Source organism: Cavia porcellus, unplaced genomic scaffold (genome assembly GCF_034190915.1).
Source record: "Cavia porcellus strain 051 isolate PalLab524CR breed Dunkin Hartley unplaced genomic scaffold, mCavPor4.1 scaffold_6, whole genome shotgun sequence".
Taxonomy (NCBI): domain Eukaryota; kingdom Metazoa; phylum Chordata; class Mammalia; order Rodentia; family Caviidae; genus Cavia; species Cavia porcellus.
This window is the reverse complement of record NW_026947489.1, coordinates 34,728,656-34,755,388: the sequence shown is the minus strand read 5'-3', so window position 1 is coordinate 34,755,388 and position 26,733 is coordinate 34,728,656. Positions and strand designations below refer to the sequence as shown.

At 31.7% G+C, this 26,733-nt stretch overlaps 1 protein-coding gene and 1 non-coding gene across 6 annotated transcripts in view; one reads left to right on the top strand and one right to left on the bottom strand.

Moving 5' to 3' along the window:
* The window catches only part of Dph6 (diphthamine biosynthesis 6), a 180,070-nt gene that overhangs the window by 55,713 nt on the left and 97,624 nt on the right, over positions 1–26,733 (bottom strand). For all 5 annotated transcript variants that reach the window (XM_063250311.1, XM_063250312.1, XM_063250313.1 and 2 more), the window contains exons 4-5: positions 23,004–23,077; positions 19,484–19,602 (exon numbers count right to left, since the gene is read on the bottom strand). In XM_063250311.1, the coding sequence (XP_063106381.1) occupies positions 19,484–19,602; positions 23,004–23,077 (193 nt within the window). The remainder of the gene's footprint in view (positions 1–19,483; positions 19,603–23,003; positions 23,078–26,733) is intronic.
* Positions 15,471–15,573, top strand: LOC111758512 (small nucleolar RNA U13). Its single transcript, XR_002792696.1, has one exon. It is a non-coding gene; the product is annotated as a small nucleolar RNA U13 (small nucleolar RNA).

The window sequence follows — 26,733 nt, the reverse complement described above, 5'->3', positions numbered from 1 at the left end:
CTTTATTCTGCTTTCTCTTGGTTTTATTCTCTTCTAAGTAAGTAAATAAGTAAATAATACACTTAAGGCACATAACAATGATGTATAGGTACATGTTATAAAAAAAGTTATCACATTCAAGCAAATTAATGTATCTACCATCATACAAGTTATTTTTACATAGTATGGTGGGAACACTTAAGTTCTATTCTCTGTATTCTATAAATTGGTAGAATAATTTTGTGTCAATTAAAAATTTAATAAAAAAAACTTTAAAATGTTTAAAACTCTACTTCCTTTACAAGTTTTTTTAGTACACATTTTTAACTATAGTCCCATTATTGTACACTAGATTTGCAGAAATTACTAATCTTGCATAATTGAAAGTCTACCTTGAATTCTCCATTTCTTCATTCTCTAATAATTATTATCCTATTCTCTATTTCCATAAATCTGACATTTTTACATTCATATACTTTCTTTCTCTGTGCAGCTTATTTTGTTTAGCATTAGGTTATTCTAGTTTCATCCACATTGGTGCAAATGACAGGATTTCCTTATTTTTTTAAGGCTGAGTAGGCCATAGTACAAACATACCACATTTTCTCTATCCAGCAATTCCCAAGATGGACATTTGGGTTATTTCTACAACTTGGCTATTGCAAAGTGAACATGGGAATGCAGATACCTCTATAAGGCACTGATTTTATTCCCTTTGAATGTACTGAGAATTAAGAATGTTGGATCACTTGGAAATTCTATTTTTAAGTTGTTAAAGAATCTCCTATTGTTTACCATACTGACTATACCAGTTTACATTCTTACCAACAACACAAGGGATCATTTTTATCCAACACTCATCTTTCATTTTTTGAGTAATAGTCATTATACCATGTGTGAGGTTGTATCTCATTGTGGTTTTAATTTGCATTTCCCTGATGATAGTGAAGTGGACCACCTTTTCAGATACTGAATGCATATTTTTAAATGTCTATCCCAGTTCTTTGCTCATTTTTAAATCAGGATTTTGTATTTTTGCTATTGGGTTAAATGAGGTCTTTACATATTTTAGATGTTAATCTTTTGTAGATATACACTTTGGGAATATTGTTTTGGATACACAGGTTGCCTTTTAATTTTTTTTTTTCCTTTGCAGTGCAAAAACTTTTTAGTTTGATGCAATCTCATATGTCTAATTTTGCTTTTTTGACTGTACTTTTAATGTCGTTATGCATTCTTCATCATTGTGGAATATAAGTTCATCACAGATATACTGATTTACTTCTGCACTTCCTATTCTGTTCTATTGATTCACATGTCCGTGTTTAAGGCAACATCATACTCTCTATCACCACAGCTTTACCTTGCACTTGTAAATAAGTATACAGCTTCCATTTTTGTACTTGCTCAAGACTGTTTTGGCTATTGGTGATCTTTTGTACAGCCATAAATATTTTAGGATTTTTTGTTCATTTCTGCAAAGAATGTCAACGGGGATTCAATAAAGACTACATCTTCCATAAATTACTTTGGGCAGTATAGACATTTAAATAATAGCAATTCTTTCAATTCATAAATATAGCCCCATCTTTTTAATTTTTGTGTTTTCTTTAAGTTACTTCATCAGTGTTCTATAATTTTCAGGGGATAAGCCTTTTATTTTATTGGTTAAGACTATTTCCAAGTATTTTAACCTTTTTGTTATAAGTAAGAACATTTTCTTTCCCTTTTTTTTTTTTTTTTTTTTTTTTGTATCAAGGATCAAACTCATGACCTCACGCTAGCCAGGCAGGCACCGAAGGTTATTTTCTTAATTTCCGTATTCTGATAGTTCACTGTTTGTATATAAAAATACAACTGATTTTGCATGCTGCTTTTGCATCCCGCGGCTCTTCTTACTTTAACCTTTGATTTTTCTATGTATTTGATCATGTCATTTGTACACAGAAACAAGTTAACTTCTTCCTTTATGGTTTGAATGCCATTTATTTCTTGTTCTTCCCTAACTGCTCTATGATTTTTCAGTATGCTGAGTAAAACCAATGAGAGTGGCCATCCTTGCCTTGTATTGTGACCTGATAAATTTCTGTTTTCAAAATCTTCAATCATATTCTAATCAGGATGGTTATATGAGCACTAGCATTTATTTTCCTCTCCACTCCAAACACTACTGGAAAGATTGGAGAATAAATGAAAAAGAAAGTGTCAAGACTGAAAAATAGTATTCAAACATCTAGAACTTCATTAAAAATTTTACTCTACTACTGAGTAAACACAGAATCAAATTAAAAGGAAAGGCTATCTTGTGACTTCTATAGAATAAGAATAACTTGCTGGAAAAAAGAAAGTAGAAAAAATCTGGAAATCGCTGATTGTATCCTATATTTGTATTGTGGGATGCAGTATCTCACCTAGATCTCACACACATATACCTTCCAACTCAGGCACATTTATACCACTGAGCTAACTCCCTGGCTGTCATGTACATTTATTATACTTACAGTACATACATTCATTTGCGACAGTAAGCAATACAATCATACTTCTCTATAAGAGAATTCATTACAGGATAAGTTCAATGTTATAAAATAACCCTGGTTCCAAGTAGTTTTAATACATACTGTTGACAATATATCTCATTGTAACATTAAATACTGAATATCTATATTAAGGTAATAAACAAACATGCTTACACAGAAGTTAAATCATTTAACTTCTATATAGACAGACTTGTTGCTTACCTTTTAGAAAGAATTTTCAATTAATTGTTATTTATCATGAATGTAATTTTAGTATAGTCTGTCAGACACAATGATTTGTATTACTATAGAGATCTTTTATAATATGTATTATATAAAGGGCTTCCTATTTATTTGTGAATATTACATTCTACATATTCTTCCTTTTTTAAAGATTTTTTGTTGTTGTTTGTTTCATTTTTGTCTTTGTTTTTTGGTATCAGGAATCAAACTCATGACCAGGCAGGCACTATGCCACTGAGCTATATCCCTGGCCCTATATATTCGTAATTTAAGGAAGAATTAGAGCTTTTTGCTGAAATGAAGGTTGAAAGGTTTTACAATTATAATCTAGTACATTTAAGGTTTCATATATAGATATATGAATATAACTATATATGCACATACACATCTTATCCATATATATGATATATAAGGAGCGATACATGTAGGTACCAAGGTACAAGTACTGGGGATAGAATAGTAATTTTTTCAAAAATATAAGGAATATACCTATATCAACACCAAAGAGTTTACAGATCTATCTTACTTTTAGAGCAGGCTGCTCTACCTAGTGAAGGAAACTATGCTAGCAATAAGATAAACACAATTGGTATTTCTTTTGGCGTTATAATCTGTTATTCTGTTAATCTGTTAATCTTTTGGCGTTATAATCTGTTATTGTTAAAAATTGAGCACATGTTGTTGACTGTGTGACGGGTAGTGTATCTGTGTTTACAACTAAAAAAAAAAGACTGTCCCATTTACTCAGAATTTGAGGTTTAATCCTTGATTTTATTTTTTGAAAATGGCTAATAATTTACAACAGATTTTAGAAATTTTAAATCTCAAATTGTGATGTTTTAATATTTGAGTTGTAAGTTTAAAAGTTCTTGTTCTAAATTACCTTGAATAAATGTAGAACATATTTAAATCATAATTAACTATACTTGGAAGCATATTAAATAATTTTTTTAACAAAATAATTGAACAAAGTTCAGGGGCAAAAAATTGCTATGCTAACTACAGAATATGAAAGGATAACATGAATTGCTTTTAACCTTTCTTGTTCAAGCATTCTTTTCTAGGAAGATTATTACAGTGAATGATTTTAATTATGTCCATTATTATCCAAATGAATGACAGAAGTGCACAATGTATAGAAGCAATAATTAACAAGCTTTATCTTGGCTTGTTTGGGTAGTTATAAAAGAAGAATTTTGTTCGTTTAATGTATAGGAATTTCCACAGGTGAGTACATGTAGGAGTGGAACATGGAAATTGGAAAGGCTGCACAATTAAAGCTCATGTTCTAATTTGTATAGCATCTCTTTTCAACCAAAGGATGGGACTTTAAAAAGTATACATTAAAAATCTGAAGAAAAATTTTGTTAATAGCCCTTAAAAAGAGAAGAGTTTAAGAATCATACAGGCTGCCTGGAAGACAGATAATAACACTAGCTATAACAGATATATTCACAGTGACATTATCTGAAAGGTCAAAAGAAAAATCTGCATGTAATGGAAAAACATGGAATCAATCCCATGGAGGCATTTATGAATATACAGAAAGCATCTAGAACATTTTATAATTTGACATTCTAAAAAATTAAATATCAAAAACACACTAGCAGAAAAGGAACAATCTGAAAAATAAAGGACAAAAAGAAACCTGAGAACTAAACAGGCAATATGAGCAGTTGGACTCACTTCTGAACTTATTAGGTTGCCAGGACAGCAAGCAAGAGATTAAGAAGTTTAATTCAGTTTTATTTTGCATTGACCTTTGCCATACAGGCCAGTGGGGAAACGACTATTCCAAGGACATTTTCTTTTGAAGAAATCAGTGGGGCAATGGCAGAGAGCAATCTCCTAGGAGGAAATAATACAGAGCAACTTGAGAAATTCTACAATAATAAATCACCATGGCCAGATGGTATTCAACTGAGAGTTTCGGAAGGAAATAAAGTGTGAAATGGCTGACCTACAGATAAAGACAAGCAATGTATTAGGAAACTCAGCCACTGTTTTTAAGTATTGCAATTTTGCTAATATGAAGCCTTTCTACAGAAAAGAAAAAAGTAAAATTAAGATTTATAGAATCATAAAATAGAGACTCTTGTTGATGGAGAAACTGATAGAATATAATTAAAATTACTTCCTTCAGCATAAGGTTAACCTGCTGAGGTCAAATTGCCCACTGAGTCTATAAAGAGAACACTGTTTCTCTTCATCCTATTAAACTTATCTGGAAATGTCAAAATACTAGATAGAAGTAAACCAGTAAATGTAATTTATTTGGGAATTACATGAAGCTTTTAGCAAGGTCACATGAGGCTGTTGGGGAAAATAAATACGCACAGTCTTTGGGAAAGAGAAGCCACAAGAGAAACTTCTGTCATTAATTGTAAAACTTGCTAAGTAATAAAAACAAAGTTTCAGGGACAGTTCCTCTTTTCTCCCTAATACTGGATTATTTCTTCCAGAAGGAAATAAAATATTCAATTAAAAAATAAAATGTAAGAAAAACTTTGCTATAGTGAAGAGGCACAATAATACAGAGAAGGTAGGTAAGCTCTCAAATCAAGAAAGAAAGCAACAGACCAACAGGCAATTGCAAAAAAGCACATAACAATCTTTTTATCCATGAAACGGAATCTGAAAAGTGCAACCGAGTTTGTTTCTTACCAGTATGCTCTATAAGCATTATATTTTAATGAATACTAACAAGAAATAATGTTATGAGACTAATTTTTATGAACTCAAGTGAGGACTGTTGCTTTTATTTTGGTTACTTTTAAACATTTGAGTTACTGAATAATATGTATTTTCCCTTGATCAAATTATTAACAGAACTCTTACACTGAACAGTCTTTATAGCTACTACATTACAATTTGTGAAAAAATATATATTTGTACATATCTGTATATAAATGTATTCTTCACTAAAATGTATATGTAAGGAAAAGAAAAATTTGCATAAACACTAAATTTACTGAGACATTACAAGATTAATCCAAGTTATCTTTGGTGTCTACAATTATAGGAAGTAGTCAAAGAAGTGGCCATTAGCTTCCAGACATTTATTAGAACAGTGAACTGCTAAAGTGTATATTTAATTTTTGGCAGACTGTGCATATATAATGTTGTCAACAATACATGTTGTGAAATTATTGAAGAGAAGCAAGTTTTCCCCTTAAAGAGTAAGGCTAGAAGCCAGCAGGGACGGATAGTTTCTTTAAAAAAACAAACACACACCCCAAACACCCACAAACCTCTGCTTCTATAACTGTCTCAATTCTACAACTTTGCATTACCTCTTCTGTTTCACACAAAAGAACAACAGCATTATATACAGAAACTGTAATAGCCATGCAGTAGAAACTTGAAGAGGCTCCAGGGCACTCTCCTACGCCATTCCAGTAGAGCCAATGTTAGGAAGTTCCAATACAAAACCAACACCTGTTTCTTTATGTAACTTCTTGACTCTTGAACTGTTCTCTGAAGACACAGAAATTACTAACTTCCATTTAATCACTGCAGATAGCTACAAAAATTCCTGTTTTCACTGGACTAGTAACCTGTTGCCTTCACTTAAGGTTAAATACATAGCTACTTTAAATAGTTCTCATACAGAACTATCGCTAGTCCTTCAATTTTTCTGGCCACTTTCTCCTCACTGAATTTCAGCTGTTACTGTGTCTTATTTTAATACAACTAAATTCCCCTTTAAAAAAGCAATTTCTGCTGAGCAAGGTGGCATATGTTTGTAATCCCAGTGCTTTCGAATGCTGAGGTAGGATGATCAGTAGTAATTCAATGCCATCCTGAGCTAGCTAGTAAGCTGGAGGCCAAACTGAAACATAGTGATACCTTGCTCAGAAAAACCCAAATAAAACAAAAACAACTTACCAAAATTAGAAAAAATTTCTGTTCATGAAGGAAAGAAAGAAAAACAAAAAAGGAAAATTTATTTTCATATTAACACTTTCTGGAGGTATGTTACTAATGTGTTATCATTTTTGCTTCGAAGGTTTTTTTTCCCTGTAACTACATTCCAATCAGACTTGCAATCCAACTGTTTATACTGCTTTTTTTCTTAAATTACTATATCTGTAACTTTTTAAATGAAAAATCCTATAATAAAATACATATTATGTTCTTCATGGCAGCCCTCAGATCACTTTGCTGCTTTGGCAGTTGCAAAGCATCAGTGACACATTATAAGCATACAAGATAAAACTTTTGAGAATTTTCTCTCAAGTGCTAATGTTTAGCAATTTCTCTCATCCTGTACTATGAAACTGGTTTTGTAACTGACAAGCAAAGTACTATCTATTGCCTATTAAATTTTACCTGGTCAGATATAGTCCCTAATTTCGACCAGTTAAAATGGATCAGTATTTTATTATTTAAAGAAATAGTGATTCCAAAAACCTGTATCTTTTGGAAATTCAATCAGCATGCTATTCAAGTACTCAAATAACTGTTTACAGGGTAAAAAAGTGTTGGATAAAAAAGTTATGTCAATAGGCCCTTCCTACATATTAAAACTGACATTTCAACTTCATATTAGATTGACAATTTTCACAAAATTAGTGGTCATTTGTTTCACATTCCTTACATATACATGTTGATATAAAGTCTGATGCCTTACACAAAAGAAAAGCATATAAAAAGCTTTAACAAAATCATATTTTAAACATCAACAAAATTTAATTTGAAAACATTAATGTAATCAAAATATTCTCTCCACTAAAATACGCTGTGGTAATGCTGTTTTATCTTAACTGCTATATTGGTATGTAAGAGTAACAAATTAAAATTGCAAAATCAAACCAGTGATTAAATAGGAGCTGGAGACTGAGGAGAAATTAGCCAAACCTATTTTGAAGAGAGTAGGAAAAAGATTTAACTGTTAATGTGGATCTTAGTCTTGGAGCAAGACAACCTTGCTAATTTATAAAGAGTAAATTAGAAATTACATGTTAAAGTGAACCTTAACCTTCGCAGTGAAAGAAGACGAAAGTTAGAAAAAGGACTATCTGAAGTTATAATGCTAAGGGTGCAGTACACAGATCTAACTGTATCAGAACAGCACAATTAACTTCTCTTGATTGGAGTCTATTATTTGCTAATATAGACATGCTGGCTGGTTTAGAAAGTAACTATGATTACTTATCCAAAAGGATACAATCTATATTTTAACTTTTTTTATATGTTAAACAACTTTTGTACTTAAAAAATGAATTACTGAAGCACAGTTGAATGGTAGGCTCCATTAAATCTGCTTATGTCTAATCACTCCTGCCCAAGGATGGTGAGATCGTTTGTTCATCCTGTATTCAAAAGAAACAATGAAATAAAATCAAAGATTTCCACTGCAATTTTTTTTACTTAAAAAAAACAAAACAAAACAATAAAAGGGTACAAGTAATATAGAATATCAAAAAAAATAAACAGTAAGAAATCATTAGTTAATAGATTATATACTGTCGTCTTAAAATAGTTGATCAAGTTCTACTACAATTTAAAACTGTTTGTAGCATTTGCTTTGTTAGAGATCATATAAAGTTGACCTTTGTGCAATAATCATTATAATTATGTTTTTAAGTGTTTGACACAAAAATTCTCAATTAGACAAATTTAAACCATCATAAATGTCAACTATAAATGCATTTCCTGTATCTTTTAAGTTAAACATTTTAAGGTTAAAACATTTTTATTTTAAAAATTTAGCATTAGTTTCAAGTTTCTTAAAACACAGTTTTTAGATCTGAAATATCTTTACCACGGCAAATAAAAATGTGAGATAAACAAGTGCAGTACTGAGAGTGAAAAAGCTCCAAGATTTATGTGAAATTTGAACAATGATTTTTTTATGAACCTATTAAAAAAAAAAGGAAAAAAAGCCCACCTAGTTTCAGTTCCTAATGGCAACTACAGGCTTCACTTTCTTGCCTATATTCCATTTGTTGCATGGGAAAATCAGAATAACACTGAAATTTTTAAATGTAATACAAATAACGTGTGTAACTGCTACAAAACTTTCAGATGTTCCATTTTAATAGTAAATATTTTTTAGAAGAGCTTAAAAGCAATAGTAATGTTTAACTGGATAGCTAGAAAACATACTAATACAAGCTAATTAATGCAAAAGACGCTAGAGAAAAAGAAGTATCAAATGTTTTTCCTAATAAAGATGAGTTTTAATCTAAGTATAGAAACCTAAATATAATAGTTGAACAACATAAAAAGAAAAGTTTGTTGCTTTTACGATAATGTGGAACAAAAAAGTTTAAAGTATAAAAATCTATATGCAATTAATAGCAGTACTTCCAAATACATAAAGGAAAAAGCAAACACTGACAGAAATATGATAAATGGAAAAATGTTTAATCATTACACAAGACATTAATGGAATTCTCTCAATATGTAATATGACAAGCAACAAATAAAAATATGGCCATTTTGTAGTGATGCATACCCATTTATCACAGCACTCTGGGAGGCTGAGGCAGTGCAGTTTGAGCCCAGCCCAGCCAATTTAGCAAAACAGCAAGATCTTGTCTCAGGGAAAAAAAAAAAAAGGTTGGGGATATAGCTCAGTGTTAAGGTCCTAGATCTATATAGGTGTGTGTGTGTGTCTGTGTGTGAGTAGGAGCTGAACAACACAGATAACCAAGTTCAGATGATTCATAAGTATACTGTACTATACTTCAAATTAACAGAAAAAAACAATCTTGAAGAACACATATTTTGCCAGAATTGATCAATTTCATTATGCATTCAAAATTTCCAAGTCTCATAATATAACTGGAATATATTATTAAGTATGCTAATCAAATTTGAATTGTACTATAAATCAATATCACAAAGATAAACAGAAAATCCTGATGTTTGGAAATTAACATTATTTCTAAATTATGTTAAAAGTTGAAGAATTCAGCCAGAAAGTAAAAGTCAATTTACTGGAACTAAATGTCAATCAAAATGAAACTACAACTGTAATCAGAGGAAAATATATGGCTTAACTATACCTGTCAGAAAAGAGGTCAACATTCCTATATATGTATGCACTAAGAAATTAGAAAAGAAAAGCAAATTAAAGTAATGAAAGTGGAGTGAAATAAAATCAGCAAGAGTAATAAAACAAAGTCAACAATAAATAAATAGAAAACCACAAAACCAAAGAATAATACCAATAAATATCTGCATCTAATAAAGTGGAAGAAAGAACAATTTATCAGTTACAATGAAGAGGACATCAATATTAATCCAATAAATGGGAAAAGAAGACATAAGTACTTTATACCTATAATTTTCAAAATTTAAGAGGACAAATTTAGAGAAAGATATGGCTTATTAAAATGGAAATAAGAAAATCTAGTCTTCCTTTAACAATGTAATTGTATCTCTTTTAAAAAAAACAAAACTTTTCTCAAAACAAAAAACAAAAATCTCCATGTCCAGATGGCTTAGGCAATAAACATTTCAAAGCATTAAGCATTAATATCAATCTCATAAAAAATCTTTCAGACAAGAGAAAAAAAGGAACCATTTCAAAGTTTATTTTCTGAAGCCACATAACCCACAACTTTAACAGGAAAGAAAATTATAGAACAATTCCTCTTCTAAACATATATACAAAAATCCTAACTAGCATCATGTATCAAGAAACACATAAAAGTGATAATTCATCATAACGACATGTCTCATATCAGAAATGAATTGTAATAGATGTAAAAAAATAATTCTATAAATACTACTTATTTCAAAAAAATCATAGAAGAGAATTACTTAGTAGAGATTTCGAAATAAACATGATCACAAATCTTCTGAAACTAGTTGTAGTAAGAACTGGGGTTTATGATCCCTCTCTTTAAAATTGAGTGGGTCTGTGGTGGCTTTGATCAACACAGTTTAGCAGAAGGTTTACTATGTGTCTTCAAATTTAAGTAAAAAAAAGTCCATGCACAGGTATGCCTGGATATTTGAAGTTAATTGGTTCTTAGAGGCATGATAAGCACCATACATGCCAAACAAATTGTCTGGTTGAAAATTTAGCAAATCACAAGCCAATCAACATGGGCAAGTTGTAGCTTGCATGTTGAGTACTGTGATAAAATTTTCTGGTCAAAATGCATGAAGTACCAAACTGCGTGAGTTTCAAAGCAGTCAAGTTCCAAAGTATGACTGTGGCTTCTTCTTTGATTCTGGAGCACAATATTTTGGTATTCTAAGCCACCTGCAACAAATACGACTCCCTCAAGAACATGACGCTATCATAGCAATCCCAAACAATGGGCCATGTATACATACTTCTCTGATAAATCACAACTGAGGCCAGGCACCCAATAATGTCTGAAGAAGTCACTTGAGTGTCTAATACTTCCTAAATGTATCTCAACTATAATGGAGTGAAAAACAAAATGGTTGCACCCCTTTTCAATTCTATATCTACAGAATGTGTAAGCTCTAATAAAACATCTACTGTTTAAAATCATTCTATTTTTAGTTGGGTGTTTTTATCAAGAGGTGACTGAATTCAATGAGTTTCTACAAAACATCACACTAGTAAGCATCATAGTGAGGCTTACTATTGAAACCCTTTTCTATGACTCTATGCCAATTCCTACTATTTTATTTAACACTGATAAAACAGGGACAAGGTCCCACTCTGGTAAGGAAATTTGAGGAGGAAAATAAAATTTAAGTGAAATAGGAATAGATATAAAGAGAAGCTCAGATAAAAGTGAGAGGAAAATCAGGAAATCTCAAACATAAATGTAAGAGTTAAAGGTATAAAACTCTTAGAAAAAAACATGGAAGTAAATCTTCATTAACATTGATTTTCTTAGATATAACAGTGAGTTATCAAACAATTAATGAATAAAATGGACCACATCAAAATAAAAAACTCTGTGCTTCAAAGGACACCAGCAGAAAGTGAAAAGCAACAATGTGGAAGAAAATATTTGCAGGTCATTTATTTGATAGAGGTTTCATATTCAGAATATATATAAAAATATCTACAACACAATACAGTAATGTAAAGACAACCGAGTTAAAAAATGGACAAAAGGTTTGAACTATAATTACTCCAAAAAGATACATAAATGACCAATAAATATATGAGATGCTCAGTATCCATAGTAAGTAAAGAAATGCAAAATAAAGCTACAATGATATAACTCTATATTCACTAAGACAGCTATAGTAATAATTTTTTAAAATACTACATGTTGATAAGGTTCTGAAAAAAATCAGAACCCACTTTCACTGCTGATGGGAATCTAAAATAGTAAAATATAGAGAAGCCACACTGACTTCATCTTGTTTTGGACACACCTAGTATATTAAGTGCAGGCCTTAAAAAATCCCCTCAAGTTAAAAGTTAAAACCATAAGGACAAGAAGGAAACAAATCATATAACCTAAGGATGCATAATATGAGTTTAGTTGTTTTTTATATCAGTAAAAGCTGTCTGCTTATGCTGGTCAGGCGGGAGACATTTTGCTGACCCTTGGTATGTGTGTCTCTTTATTTTTCCTTTGCTTGCAGAACCCCCACAGTATAACTAGTTTGGAAGCTGGTTTGGCAGTTCCTCAAAATGCTACATGCAAAGTTATCATATCTACTCCTGGTTTTATATCAAAAAGAAATACAAAATATACTTCCACAAACACCTTCCTAAGAATGTTATACAAGCTTTATTCATAAGCAACAATAAATGGAAACAAGAATGCCCATGAACTGATGAATAGTTAAAAGTATGGTATATCTTTGTAATGGAACAATGTATGACAATAAAAAAACCTATCACTGATGCATATTAAACACTGGAATCATTATTTATAGTGAAAGAGGCCAGTGACAAGACCACTGTAGGGTTTTATTTCTATGAAATGTCCAGATAAGCAAGTACGTAAAGAAACAAAGTCTTCTTGGTGCTAAAGATTGAGGTGGGGTGTGGGGAGAAGATAAGAAAGAAGAATAGAGAATGGCTGGTAGAATATAGAGTTTATTTGTATGGAAGCAAATGCATTCTAAATTTAGACTGTGCTGATGATCACACAATCTGTGAGTCCACCAAAAAACTGAATTACAGTTTAAATGAGTGAAGCATGTATTATGGTAAAGACAGCACCATAAAACTGTAAGAAACAAATACAAAAGTATACTATATACCATAGCTAGGTACTTAGATAATATAGATTTAAAAAACACTTTTATAAAGGAAGGAGCTGGGATTATAATTCAGTTGTAGGTGCTTTCTTAGAATGCAAAAGGCCGAGTTTGACACCCCATGATTAAAAAGAAAAAAGAAGAAAAAAAGGAGATAGTTTATAAAAAACATCTAAAAATTTTAAACCATTGTAATAGGTCAAATAAACAGAGGCAGTAATACTATTATAATACTGAGACTATTCAATTAAGCTTTTAATATCTATTACTATGCTAAATATCAACGTGAGTTCCCTAGAGAACACACTGTTGTTATTATGACTTAAACAGTAAATAATACCATTCCTATTCTTCTTTTTCTCAATTCTTATATCAGGAATAAGGTGATAAGAATGAGATGCAATCTTGCAAGTAATTTCATAGTGAGTAGGAGAAAGCCCTGGTAACACTTTTCCTTGGCAGAAATTATAGTATTTGACAAATAAAGATTCACAGGATACCTGCTTTGTGTTTACAGTTAAGCAAAAAAAAAAAAAAAAAGTCTACGTATTGATTTAGGAGAAAAGAAACAGTTGCCCTTACCAATCTTTGGAGAAAGATTGCTTGGAAAAGTAAAAGGAAGAACTTGAGCCTTCACACTTTGGGGTGCACACAAATTTCTGATGGGGATGGGCAAAAATTTCTGGTTTATATCCTAGAGGAGAAAAATGTGTCCAAGGTACTGGTCTCATTTTCAGCCTTAAAATGTAACTCTAGAAATGGCCTCTATCTATTCAGTTATAAATTAAGTTCCAAAGTCTTTAAAAGTAGGTTCCAATTATCTGTAAAATTTGATGAAAAAAAAATCAAAACAAAAAAAAAAAATTTGCTCAGAAAATCGTAACTGCAAAAACATGTTTTTCTACAATCCTACATATGCAATGCAGTACAAAACAAATGAGAAATTGAAGTAAACCAAAATACTAGATTGCTAAATCAGGCTCAGTTAAGTCACAGAACTTAGCCAGTATTAGATTAGGATATTCAATAGTTTACCCTAAATAAGGGTATAATGTCTTCCTCTGCACTGTTGACTGCAAGGATTTCTCATTAAAAGCTCGCCATTACTTCATTCATTACAGCTTTGTTGTGGCTCTGGGGCAGAGGCTGCAAATTTATGGCACACGTACTATTTATTTTTCTTTTAAGACAAAAGATTTTAATGTCTGAGTTATTTTCTCTAAACTACAACTTCAGTATTTAGATTTAATTGGAATGTTGGTACTTTGGAATAAACAAGTGGGTTCTGGGTTTCAGTCTGGACACTCATCTTTAAACGCTTTGCCATCACTGCTCTGGGCCATCTCCAAATGCGGCCTGTCTCCAGGAAAAGAGCTCCCTCTAGTGTCCCGATTTAGATTAGAAGTTGTTTCACCATGTTCAGCTTTAAGAAACATTGCTTTGTTCTGATGCAGCATTCCCTCCATGCCAAGACTAGTATCAAAAATTCACACAGAACATCAAAACAGAATGAATATGGATAAGATAAAACATGGGTTATTCTCATTGGATATCAGTGACATTTATGTTTAGGAAAAAGACTGCACACTTAAACTGTACCACAAAGATTGTCACCAAACACAGTTCTGCTTGGGTGTGTCATAGATTTTCCATAAACACACTTTGTCCTAGTCCAGAGAACACTTAGAGGTGTTTCCTATTAGTTAAACACATTCAAATCCATTTTCTCCCCCCAGTGGTCTTCTAATTTCCGTAAATGAATTCTATTCACAATCATGTGTTTACATTTGAAGTAGATCATACTATGGCAAGCAATATAACTCAGCTTTCCATTATACCTAGGTATACCAGGTAGACATTTTAGCGACATATTGTTTTGATTTACATTCACAGAATGCAAAATCTTTACTATTCAGAATCTTCCACACATATAATTCACCAAAAATAGTTAAGTCATCAAAAATGATCAGAATAGGTACAGCCTATATATCAGTAACTGAATGGTAATTATAGCTACTGAACTGCCCTCAATACTTCTGAGTTACCAAGTGGCAATCTGCCACTTTGTTTCTCAAATAACCCAAATACAATCTTTAGGTAGAACTCGTACTTCACCAATTCCTCTTCTCTGCAGAAAACAGATTGGGATTAGTTGTTGTTAACATCAGTTAAAGTTCCCATCAGATCTGTGAGAGATGTCTAAGAGGAGTATTTTGTAGCCTGAAGGCTCTGATATGGAAGTCACATGGTTCCATTCCTCTACAGAACTATAATTCACTTATAATTGCCTTTTCATCAGTAATTTCTTTCATTTCCATTTATTACCTGTTTTGACACATACCCTTTTCTCTATAATTAGGCTTTCTGGCTCCATAGATGTATTATAAACCCATAGGACCAGTAAAAACAGCTGCCCTGGTAATACTTTTCCTTGGCAGAAATTATAATATTTGATAGAAAAAGATTCACAGGACACTTGCTTTGTGTTTACAGATAGGCCTTAAATTGCCTAAATGGGATGAAGTTATGCATGCCTCTAAAAGCCTTTAGGAACATGCACTGTCAATCCTTTTGTGGCTCCTCACTACAATGACTGGACTGTTACACCACTGCGTGAGACTGCCTCCTCCAAACCTTGTTACAGTGTTGACGAATTGCCTGTCTGCTGTGAATAAAAACCAGAGAAATGACGGAAAGGAAAAAGAAGGGAAGGAAAGGAAAAGGAAGGAAAGGAAAAAGGAAGAGGAAGAGAGGGTAAAGGATATGACTGGACTGAACTGGGTGGGACAGGACAGGACAGGTCAAGACAGGACAGTATGCACTGTCAAATTTACTAATATTGATAATGTGTTTTGTGCACTGATAACACTTTTCCTTATTTGGACACGTGACATTAATCTCAGCCCTGATTCTACCAGATACAGCAAAATGAAAAAAAAAGTATTGAAGAGGAAATTGTATCCTTGTATTCTTTCTTATCACCTCATTTCTACTTCCCAATCCCAGTTTTCATACTCAATGTTAGTACAAAATCATTTAACTAATTAGCTAATCCTTAAGCCTTTATTGATTTAGTTATTTTACAACCAAATATATCTTTTAAGGAAAGATTTTCTAATGACGGGAAAAGTGTACTCATGTGTTTGTTTGTTTTGTTTTTTCCACTGTCAATTCTTTTAGTATCTTTTAGTAACTAAATGAATATTGCTAAATCAGTCCCAAGACAAAACCCCCCCATTATTCACTGTGATTTTTTGTTTCATTTGCCCTGAGATCTGTAATTAATATACTTATAAGGAGAGTACATGAGTTCTTTCATCACTTATAAGAAAGAATGAATAACAGTACTACTACCTGGACTTTTTCTTTCCAGCAATAATTAGATTGTCTAACACTCAGCATATCTATGTCCAAAGTAATTAGATTTTCTACTATGGAAGAAAACATAAAATTATTTTAGTTTTCAATCTGATTTCAAAATATGAACTCATAAGGTAGTAGATATACATACATACACATACCTAGTATATATGTCATTTCATAGTAAAAGAAACAAGGAATTTTGAAAAAATAATTTTATTTTTTTATTGGTACGGGGGATCGAACTCATGACTGCCTGCTTGTAAGGCAGGTGCTTATGCTGCTGAGCTAAATCCCCAGCTCCAAAAATAAATATTTTCTAGATGTAGAATTTTAAATATTCAAGATGAATGGTATATTCATAGCTGCATCACATAATACTATCAAACAGAAACCAGCTAGATATCAGCAGCAGCATTAAGAGAATTAAATCGTAGTCTATTCTCGCAATGCAATGCAAGAATATGAGAAAGAACACCCTATTCCTTAGCTCAATAATATGCACTGAGCAAAGGAAGCCAGATGTAAGAAAATGTACAAATTTTAACCAATAGGGATTTAGCTCTGATAGAGCTCCTATAGTGCCTAATGCCCTAGGTTTGATCCTTGGCACTACTAAACTAATTAAGTAAATAATTAATTTTAAAACAAGAAAAACCAATCTATGATTTTAGGCATCAGGGACTTGTTAACTTTGAGAAGGCAAGCATTGAAAAGGGCAATATTAGTGCTGTATATTTAATTTCAGTACTGGTATTATGATTATGTTTATTTTTTGAAACTGCATCAAGCTGACACCTAGGATTTTAAGAATGCATGTTATACTTCAATAAAAAGTTTCTTAAAAAACTATGAGGTAGCTCTACATTTTATGATGTGAAAAAAGACCCCCAAGATATATTTTGAAATAAAAAAAGAAAATTGTTCAGTACACAGAGTAAGATACAATTCATGTAGTAATGAAAAATGAGAATTTCTGACACATATATTCATATAAAAGTGATCTTAAAAGATAATTATCATTTATGTATATATCTCAGAATATTTTCATATAATATTCACACAATTAAACACAAATATTTCTAAAGGGTTGGACTATTTTAAAACCCAATGAGAAAACTGATTTTAAATAAATCCAAAAAGCAGAAGAAAGCCTATAAATACTATACTGTATGTATGAAAGTTTTACTGATCCCTACAAGACAGCTTTCTCATGGAAAGGTTATTTTGTCCCCTTGAATCTTTTTCAGACAATTTTAAATGAGTACAGTAAAAACTTTGGTAAATAATCTATAATTGAGTAACTTACTTGTTTTTCTGTATCTTTAGAAGGACTGTCACTCATTAAATCTTTAACATCCATCTAAAAAGTAAAATTCATCTTTGTATGCCTATTGATGGTAACAAAAAAGAAGTGCTATACACGTTTAAATCATATCTATAATTTTGTTACAGAAATATGAAGGACAAATTATTTTGGTTTTTACTTCAACCAAAGGTTTAATATGGCTAACTTTTCAATGCTCACCCTCTACTCAGGGCACATACAAAAGTGAAATTCATACAGCATTAACTGTACACTAGTTAAAAACTGACAATAATACTGAATTCTATAGCTCTGTCTTTTCAATAAGGCAGTTTTCTCTGGGTCCTAATACAGTGCATTATCTGGCAGTAAAAGGAATATTAGACATATTTTCTGGTAATGTACCATTATACATCTATGCAACCTTTAAAATTCTACCAAAAGAGCGTAAGAGAAAGCAGGAGAGCATTCACACAGACTCTCAAATGACAAATCTACTTAGAGTGAGAACTTTACTCAGAGCTGCTCAGCAACTTCTTCATATAAATGAGAAGATAACACAAAGTCATTTATCTGTTTTTTTCTTTTCTTTTTTTGTCGGTACCAGGGATCGAACTCATGACTACTCATTTTAATAGCTAAAGACATCAACTGTGGGTTCTGCATGCAAGGCTTTTCACTGAAGACAACACTTTGGCTTCATCAAGGAAAAAGTAGTGTGGTATTTACCAAGGAGAAATGTTACAAGATCTGCACTTTTTATCTTTAAATTCTGTTTAAAATGTAAAGTCCTCCACAACTTGAAACTTTATTATTTCAGGGATCAGCAAGGTAAATATTTTAAAACGAGGTACATTATTTTGGTTTGGGAATGCTGAGATCCAAAGCATTTTGTGAAATGGATTTATAAATGCACTAGGCTCAAATTCTATAGTTTTTCAAAAATACATAAAACTATGAAGTAAAAATTCAAGACAATAAATTATATGTTCATATATACTATTCACATTTAAATGAGATTAACCTCTGACTGTTGTGTCTACACTAATAAAATAACATTCTATTATCCCCAGTGCCAAAAAAAAAGAACATTCTGTGAAACATGGTTTTCTTCTATCCTCAACAAAATCTACTACCTTGTTGGTAGCACTAAAAAACCAATTTTATTCCACTAATAAGAAAAAATCTGTTAAGATATGAGAAAATATCTGTTATACAAAATACGTATTTTACGAAGCTTTAAAAAACAAACAAACAAATACAAAAGCCCCCCAAGAACCTTTGGATTTCCCATTTCCTCCATCTCCCTACTTCAAATTGTACCAAACAAACTTTGCTGTCAATCTGAGTAGCCTGAAAGCCATAGCAGTAAAGCACCACTCTCCAGCCATCTCTGGGTAGATCATGGGGGCATGACTTTGGGTCTGTATCTGGTGCTTTGCCCTTTCGCCTGGTGCTCTTCCACCATGCTCTGCTTCTGGCCAAAATCAAAGGAGTAGCAGGTCCTACAGAGACAATGGTTCAGCCCTGGAATCAGCCCACTATGAGCTTAACCAAAGGTGTTAGTATTTTTATTTCTTTAAAAGTATCAGATAATTTGTCACAGAAATGGAAAATCTGACTAATACACCAATTCTTTAAGTATTAAATCAAATAAACATAATATGACATCAGTTTAAGAATCAGTCATGTATATTTAAATAGGGAAGCTCGCTATTAATTGATTTGGCCAAGTTCAAAAGTTCATTTTAAATTTTCTTCTTTATATACAATGTTCATTCAATTTCTTCCACTTGCGACTCCAAATTTTTATCTTCTAAATCATTCTTCCTTTCTTACTGTAAGTACTTACTAGTGAACTGAGATTATTTATTTGGTAACAGACATCTCTCTTAAAAGTATGGCTACATACCCAAAGCTGCTACTTTGATGATGACTGCTTGAATATTACATGCTATCATCTCTCGAAGCAAATCTTCCTGGTTCCTGTGCCAAAGGTAAGCTAAAGGCTGGAGATTAAGCCTTTTACACCTATAAAGCAAAATGAGAAACCACTCAGATAATACCTTAATATTCCACAAGTAGGTCCATGGCCACTGCTTTGATTTTAAACAAAACAGTTTCAAGAATATTAGCATTTAAAATGATTTTTAAAACCTATTTTGGATTGGGAATTTAGCTTAGTGGTAGAGTGCCTGCCTACCAAGCACAAAGTCTTGGATTCAGTCCTCAAAAAAAGAAAAAAGCAAAAACAAGACAACTAACATGAACATAAACACGTCTTGCATAATGAAGCTTACCTATATAACAGAAACATATGTCTTTTCCATGGGCTATCAATAAACACATAAAATCTCCAGACAGACCAGAACTATTAATTTTAGTAGAAATCTATGAAAAAGGTTATAAATGTCAATGAACAATAAATACAATCTAATTTTTAAAACTGTCCCCTGGTACTAAAATTTTGTATAGTATACATTTAAAAATACATTTATCTTAACCATTTATTGATTAAATATGAAATATAAACTATGTGTATCTACTAACTTTGAATTTCATGATGTACTTGGCTTTGAATGTAAAGAAAAATATTAATAAAAAGAACTAATTGAGCATCTAATAAACTGTAGGCATATGTACAGATGCTTTGTATTTGTAGTAAAGTAAAAACTATATGTGTATGAAAGTTATGACAAATGTGGGTTTGAAATTTTATTCTTATCCTCAAGGATTTGGAAAGTCAAATAAATTCTAAATTGTGGTCCTTAACAACTCTAAGATCATACAGATAACCTTCATCCCAGGGATGCAAGGATTGTTTGACATATGCAAATCAATAAACATAATATGCCACACAAAACATCAAGAAAAAGAGATCATATGATCATCTCAAAAGACACAGTACAAGTCTTTGACAAAATCCAAAATACTTTCATGATAGAAACACTGAAGAAATTATTTAAAAAGCCTTATCTAAATAAGGTAAAAGTCATTATGAGAAACATACTGCCAACATCTCTTTAAACAAATAAAGAAGACAAGGTTGTCCATCACCACTCCAGTTCTTAAAAAAATTAGCCACAGCAATCAGGCAACAGAAAGAAGTAAAAAGGGTATCCACAGGAAATTAAGAAGAATGTCATTATTTGCAGATGACAAGATCTTCTACATAGACACCAAAAAATCCACCAAATTAGAATAACCAAACTCAGTAATGTGGCAGAATGCAAAAATCAATGCACAAAAATAAATAGTATCCCATACACTAATAATAACACCACTAAGAAAGAAATTAGGAAAAACTACTCTCCATATAGGTACCAAGAAAAGTTAACTACTTGGGAATTAACCTAACTAAGGAAGTAAAAGAGCTCAATAATGAGAATTACAGTATTCTGAAAAATCAAATTGAAGAGGACAATACAAAATGTAAATATAACCCTTGTTCTTGGGTACACAGAACCAATAAAGTCAAAAAGTCCTACTTCCAAAATTGATAGAGAATTAACTCTAATCCAAATAAAAACATCGTTCTTCACAGAATTGAAGAAAATAACCTCAAAATTCATATTGAACCAGAAGAGATGCAGAATAGCAAAATCAATTCTGGGTAAAAAGAACAAAGTGGGAGGCATCAAAATTCTGGGCTTGAAATTATATTACAAAACTACAAGCAATAAAAACAACATGAGTATCAGTGGAACACAACAAAAGATGCAGAAACAACACCAAGTATATTCAACTACTGTGCTTGATCTTTGATAGAAACACTCACTGGAGGAATAAAAGACTCTTTAATAAATGATGTTGAGGAAATAGGCTAACTATGGACAGAAGATTGACGTTAGGCCCACATCTCTCACTGTGATCAAATTAAAATGATCAAAGAACTAAATGTTAAAACAGAAACATTTAATCTTACTGGAAGACAAAATGGGTAAAACCCTTGAAGTTATAGGCATAGATAAGGATTTTCTCAACTGAATTTCACAGGAAATAGTAGCAAGAATCAACAAATGTGATCAAATCAAATTAAAAAGGTTCTGAACAGCAAAGGAAAACAACAACAAGAGAATGAAAAAATAATCTACTGAATGGGGAAAAAACTGGAGCAAAGAACTCAAAAAAACAGATTCACAAAATAAAAGATTCAATAAAAAAATGCAAATGAAATCAAACAGACACTTCACAAAAGTAGTACAAATGGTCAATACATACATAATGGAATGCTCAACATTGCCAGCCATTAGAGAAATACAAATCAAAAGAACACTGAGATTCCATCTTAACCCAGAAACAATGGCCATCATCAAGAAATCAAGTAACAACAAATGCTGGCAAGGCTGTGGAGAAAAAGGAACTTTTCTATATAGTTGGTGGGAATATAAACTAGTACAACCATTATGGATAATCAGTATGGAGATTCCACAGAAAATTAAAACTAGAGATTTCATTATGACCCAGGTTTTCCCCCTTCTAGACATCTTCATAACCACATGAAAGACATCGTACTATAGTAATAGATGCATACTCATGCTCAAAGCAGCACAAATCATTATACCTAAATCTTGCAAGCATCATATATGGTGACCAACAGATGAACGGATATAGAAAATCTGGTATTTATATACAATGGAGTACTACACACAATGGAGAAAGATAAATATGAGTCATCTGTAGGAAAATGGACACTTTCAGATCATAATGTTAAGTGAAATCAAGATGCACAAACTTAAATATTACATGATATTTTTCACATGAAAGACTCAAAATACAAATGAACAGCAAGAAGAAAGACAGATAATATGAAAAGGGAAGACCTTTTCAAATGGGAAGGGACCAACAGATGGAGGGACAGGAGAGGAAGGAAGAGAGGCATGAAAAATGAATTAAGATGTGCTATGTACAGGTACCAAATCTTCCTGAGGAAGGTAAGTATATTTACTGCAAACATGTACTACTATAAAAATTTAAGAAAGAGAATTTTTTACCACTTTAATCTCTATTTTAGGGATGGGGATATAGCTCAGTACTACAGTGCTTGCTTAGCATGTGCTAGACTATATAATTTCCAAAATCACATACACAAAAACATTCTTTGTCTGGATTTTTAACTATATATTATGTATTTTTCTTTATAGTAAGTAAGAGTTTTCTCATGCATGATGTAAGAACAGAAAAAGTAAAGTATGACTTTTGTTACTTAACCATATACATTTAATCATATAAAACATGTATGATACATTTATGATTTGGATATAATTCTTTTCCACTCATGCTGTTTTTCTCTGGTGGCACTGAGGATACTATGAAGGGCCTTGCTCACATCCTCTACCATTAAGCACATATTCCACCACTGAATTCTACATGAAGTACTTCACTTGTATTCTTAAAATACATATGCTTTCAACAAATTGATGTTCTCTTACACATTTTCTACTCGAACACGCTGATAGTCAGAAAGTATGGCACCTACTGATATCCCATCTACTTCTTCATTTTCCTGAAAATACAAGAAAAAACAGAATTTTAAAAATGAGTAAGTATATGTCTCTGCATTATATCTAAAAATTATGAATGAACCTGGTCTCATCTAAGAAACAACTTTTGAAGCACAATAATTTCTTGTGCAAAAACAATCACATTCAGAAAAAAATATACAAACATATTCCTAAACCATCCTTTCAGAAGTAGAAAAAATGTTTTCACTTTAAGTGTAACTAACTAGACTCTCTTAGGTTTTATTTTAAGATAAGCAGTGGTACAAACAGTAAGGCAACATGATGATTCCTGCCTGTATGTTAGAAAAAGATGCTTGAGATACGAGCATTCAAAAAGCAGAATCACTGTAAACAACAGCTATGTAAAAGAACAGGATAGCAAGCAAACATTCTCTTATGAGATGAAAGTGATGAATTATTACCAATACAGTTATAAGTGAACACATCTAGCAGTACATCTAGTACTGCCCCACAAGGACATGGACTATTCTGTCCAGCACACTCATTAATTACTGGAAAGAGAACGTAAATTCAAATATGATCCAGATTGCAGATGATACAAAGCTAGGATGGATTAAAAAGGAAAGAAGACCAATCAAGCAGACTGATAGATATGAACAACTTGGGGATTTGGAAAGAGAGGACTAAGATGAGATTTAATGTAAAAAAAACAAAACAAAACAAAAAACCAATACACTGAGGGAAAAAATACAACATGAATACAAACTAGGGAGATATTATCTGTAAAATAGATACAAAATGTGTACCTGGGTAGGTTACTAATAACAAACTGTGTAACCATTCTCTGAAAAGATGTAAAAGAAAATTTACCCATATGGACATACAGAAGAAACTATTTCATAGAGATGGCTTCGTTATTAATATTCTGGTCTTATAAAATATAGAAGTCTACAAAGAAAACAATAGGCAAAGGAAATAAGTGGTACTTCTTGATATATCAAAATGACCCTGAGACATACGGAAATCACCTTGTATGTCCTAAAAAAAAAAATGACAATAAACAAAAAGATGCACAATATTTGATGTGTTTGGAGATGAAGTGATTTTAAAAATTCCCCTCCTAAATATTAGTGAAACATCTGCTCAAATGGCCCCAAAACAAATGATTATTTCTATCAAATCAGATTGCAGGAAAAAGACTACTTCCTTTATTTTACTATTTCAGTCACTTTGTGAGAACAGTTGCTTATAATCTTTCTCTAATCTTTTGAGTCATTTTATTTCATAAAAGTCATTGTATTCATTAAGAAAAGCCAAAGCACTGTGTTAACCATTAAGTGCAAAAATAACACAAATTACAGTTATACAGTTATCAAAATTGTTTTAGTTATATCCTTACACTATTTATATACATTTCTTCCCTAAGAAAATGTAAAGTGCTACTGTATATGTATAGATATTTTTACATACATGTGCATACTTCTCCATGCATTATGGAAACAAGGGCTCTTCTGATGGTCTATCTAGATTATCAAATATCAAACCTCTACTGATAATTGGCTATTATTCATTTACTATTTACTAATATGATTCTCATAGGATCCTAAAACAATTATTTAATTTCTTTTAAAATACATGCATTCTCTGCATTCTCTGGAATTCTACTTCCCATCTCTTACACTTTTACTGATAACCCTTAACTATAGCTCCAGAATCATAAATCTAGTTAATTTCTAACTGCTCCTCACCATTGTTAATATAAAGATTATTACTTGTGTTTGCTCAACAAGTGTAATTATAACTCCCAGTAGAAATCCAAAACTATAATTCATTACTGACTTTGTGCTTTAAATTCTTTGTTGTAAAATGATGAAAAGTTACAACTTTCAAAGATTAGTGAAGAGATTAAATAATATGAGTAAATGACACAGTATCCTGCACATAATATGCACTCAGAAATCATTTCTTCATTACTATAATCTTTATTACTCCTACTACTTCTATAACTGCTTGTATTACAACTACTACTGAATAGAAGTTTAACAGTTTCATTTGATCAACAGCCCTACATTCTTGCTCTTTATCATTTCTCAGTATTGTAGACCAACTGATCCTTGTTACTCAACCATATAATCTAGTTACAATGAACTTCCAGCAAAACAAATCTTAAATAATCCAGAGATAATTAAGACTTCTATTAAATTCATCCTTTTGAACATAATAACCTTCAAAAAAACAGACCCTTTTAAAATGTAAACATCTATCATTAGACAATGTTACCTACAGAAAATATATAAGTAGGCTCAGTCCTTAACTCATAACTTTTACAATTTAGGCATAAAAAAGGTAGTTTAACATAGGTTAAAATGATAGTAGTGAATGTGTCAGCCAAAGAAAAAGTGAATGGCAACTAGATTAAAAGAGAATGAGGTAAGCAGAAAGATATAGCCACATAACTAACCTTGTCTCATAATTTAATTACAAATGAATATGCTGCATAAAATAGTTAAATACAAACTCTGAGGCACACAAGTTAGGCCACATTTAATCCAACTTCCCAAGATCCAATCTATGCCAATTAAACAACTAAAAGTTGTAACTGAGGTTGACTTGCTTTTTGTAACAAATGTATCATGTTAGTCCATCAATACAAGCTTTCCATATACTTAGTATAAACTATCTGCATTATAAATTAACAAACTTGCATCCTGGATTATACTTGAGTCTTTTGCTTTTGAAATTTTTATTAGTACTGCACATGTTTGTAGTACATGTTTACATTCCTTGGGTGGAATAGGTAGATGTACATATCACATCTTAATCATTTTTTTCATACCCTGCCCTCTCCAGTTCCTTCCATCTCTTCTATATCTTTCCTATACTTCCTATTAACTATCTTTTATTTTGCTGTGTATTTATATTTGGATATCTCATACAAGAAAAACTATGCAACATTTAAGCTTGTGTGTTTATTTCGTTCAACATTATGGTGTCAAGGTTATATGTGAGTCCTAACTCTGGTTTGTATTAGGCTATACAAAGAATACCAATAATTTTTTGGTATTGTCAAATTTCAGTTTATAGCTTAAAGAGCTAAATTGCAGTACTCATCAAAGCTCTACATCTAACTTAATGTGCCATACAACCTCTCCTCAATGGTAATGGTAAAGCTAATTTGTATGCTGTTGCTCCTTTATTGTTTCACTTAATGTTAACATATACAACAAAAAATGTTTTCTACAATCACTACTTTATGCTATGAATAAGATTATTCTTATTCCTGGGGAGTTCAGGCACCAACATGAAGGGATAAAGTGACATTGGAGCCAAAGGCCGAGGAAACTTTAGCAGAGGGGTTGACTTTGGGGCCACTAGTTAAGGACACAATGTTTTTGTTAAGAAATGAAAAAAGGGTGGTGGAGAACATTCCAGAGTGAAGAATATGAGCCAAGACAACAAAATAAAAATACCTGTCACATTAGGCAGTAAGTTAGATGGAGTAGCTGGAGTCAGCACACCAATAGGTAAAAGAAAAAGTAACTTGCAATAACGTGGGTGGGGTACAAGGCCTGCATCCTGAAGATAACCAAGGATTTCTCTTATAAACACACTTTTTTACACTTTATTGTAAATAATTCAATAAACTGTATCCATTTTAAGAGCACAATTCAATGAGTTTTAACAAATGTATTTATTA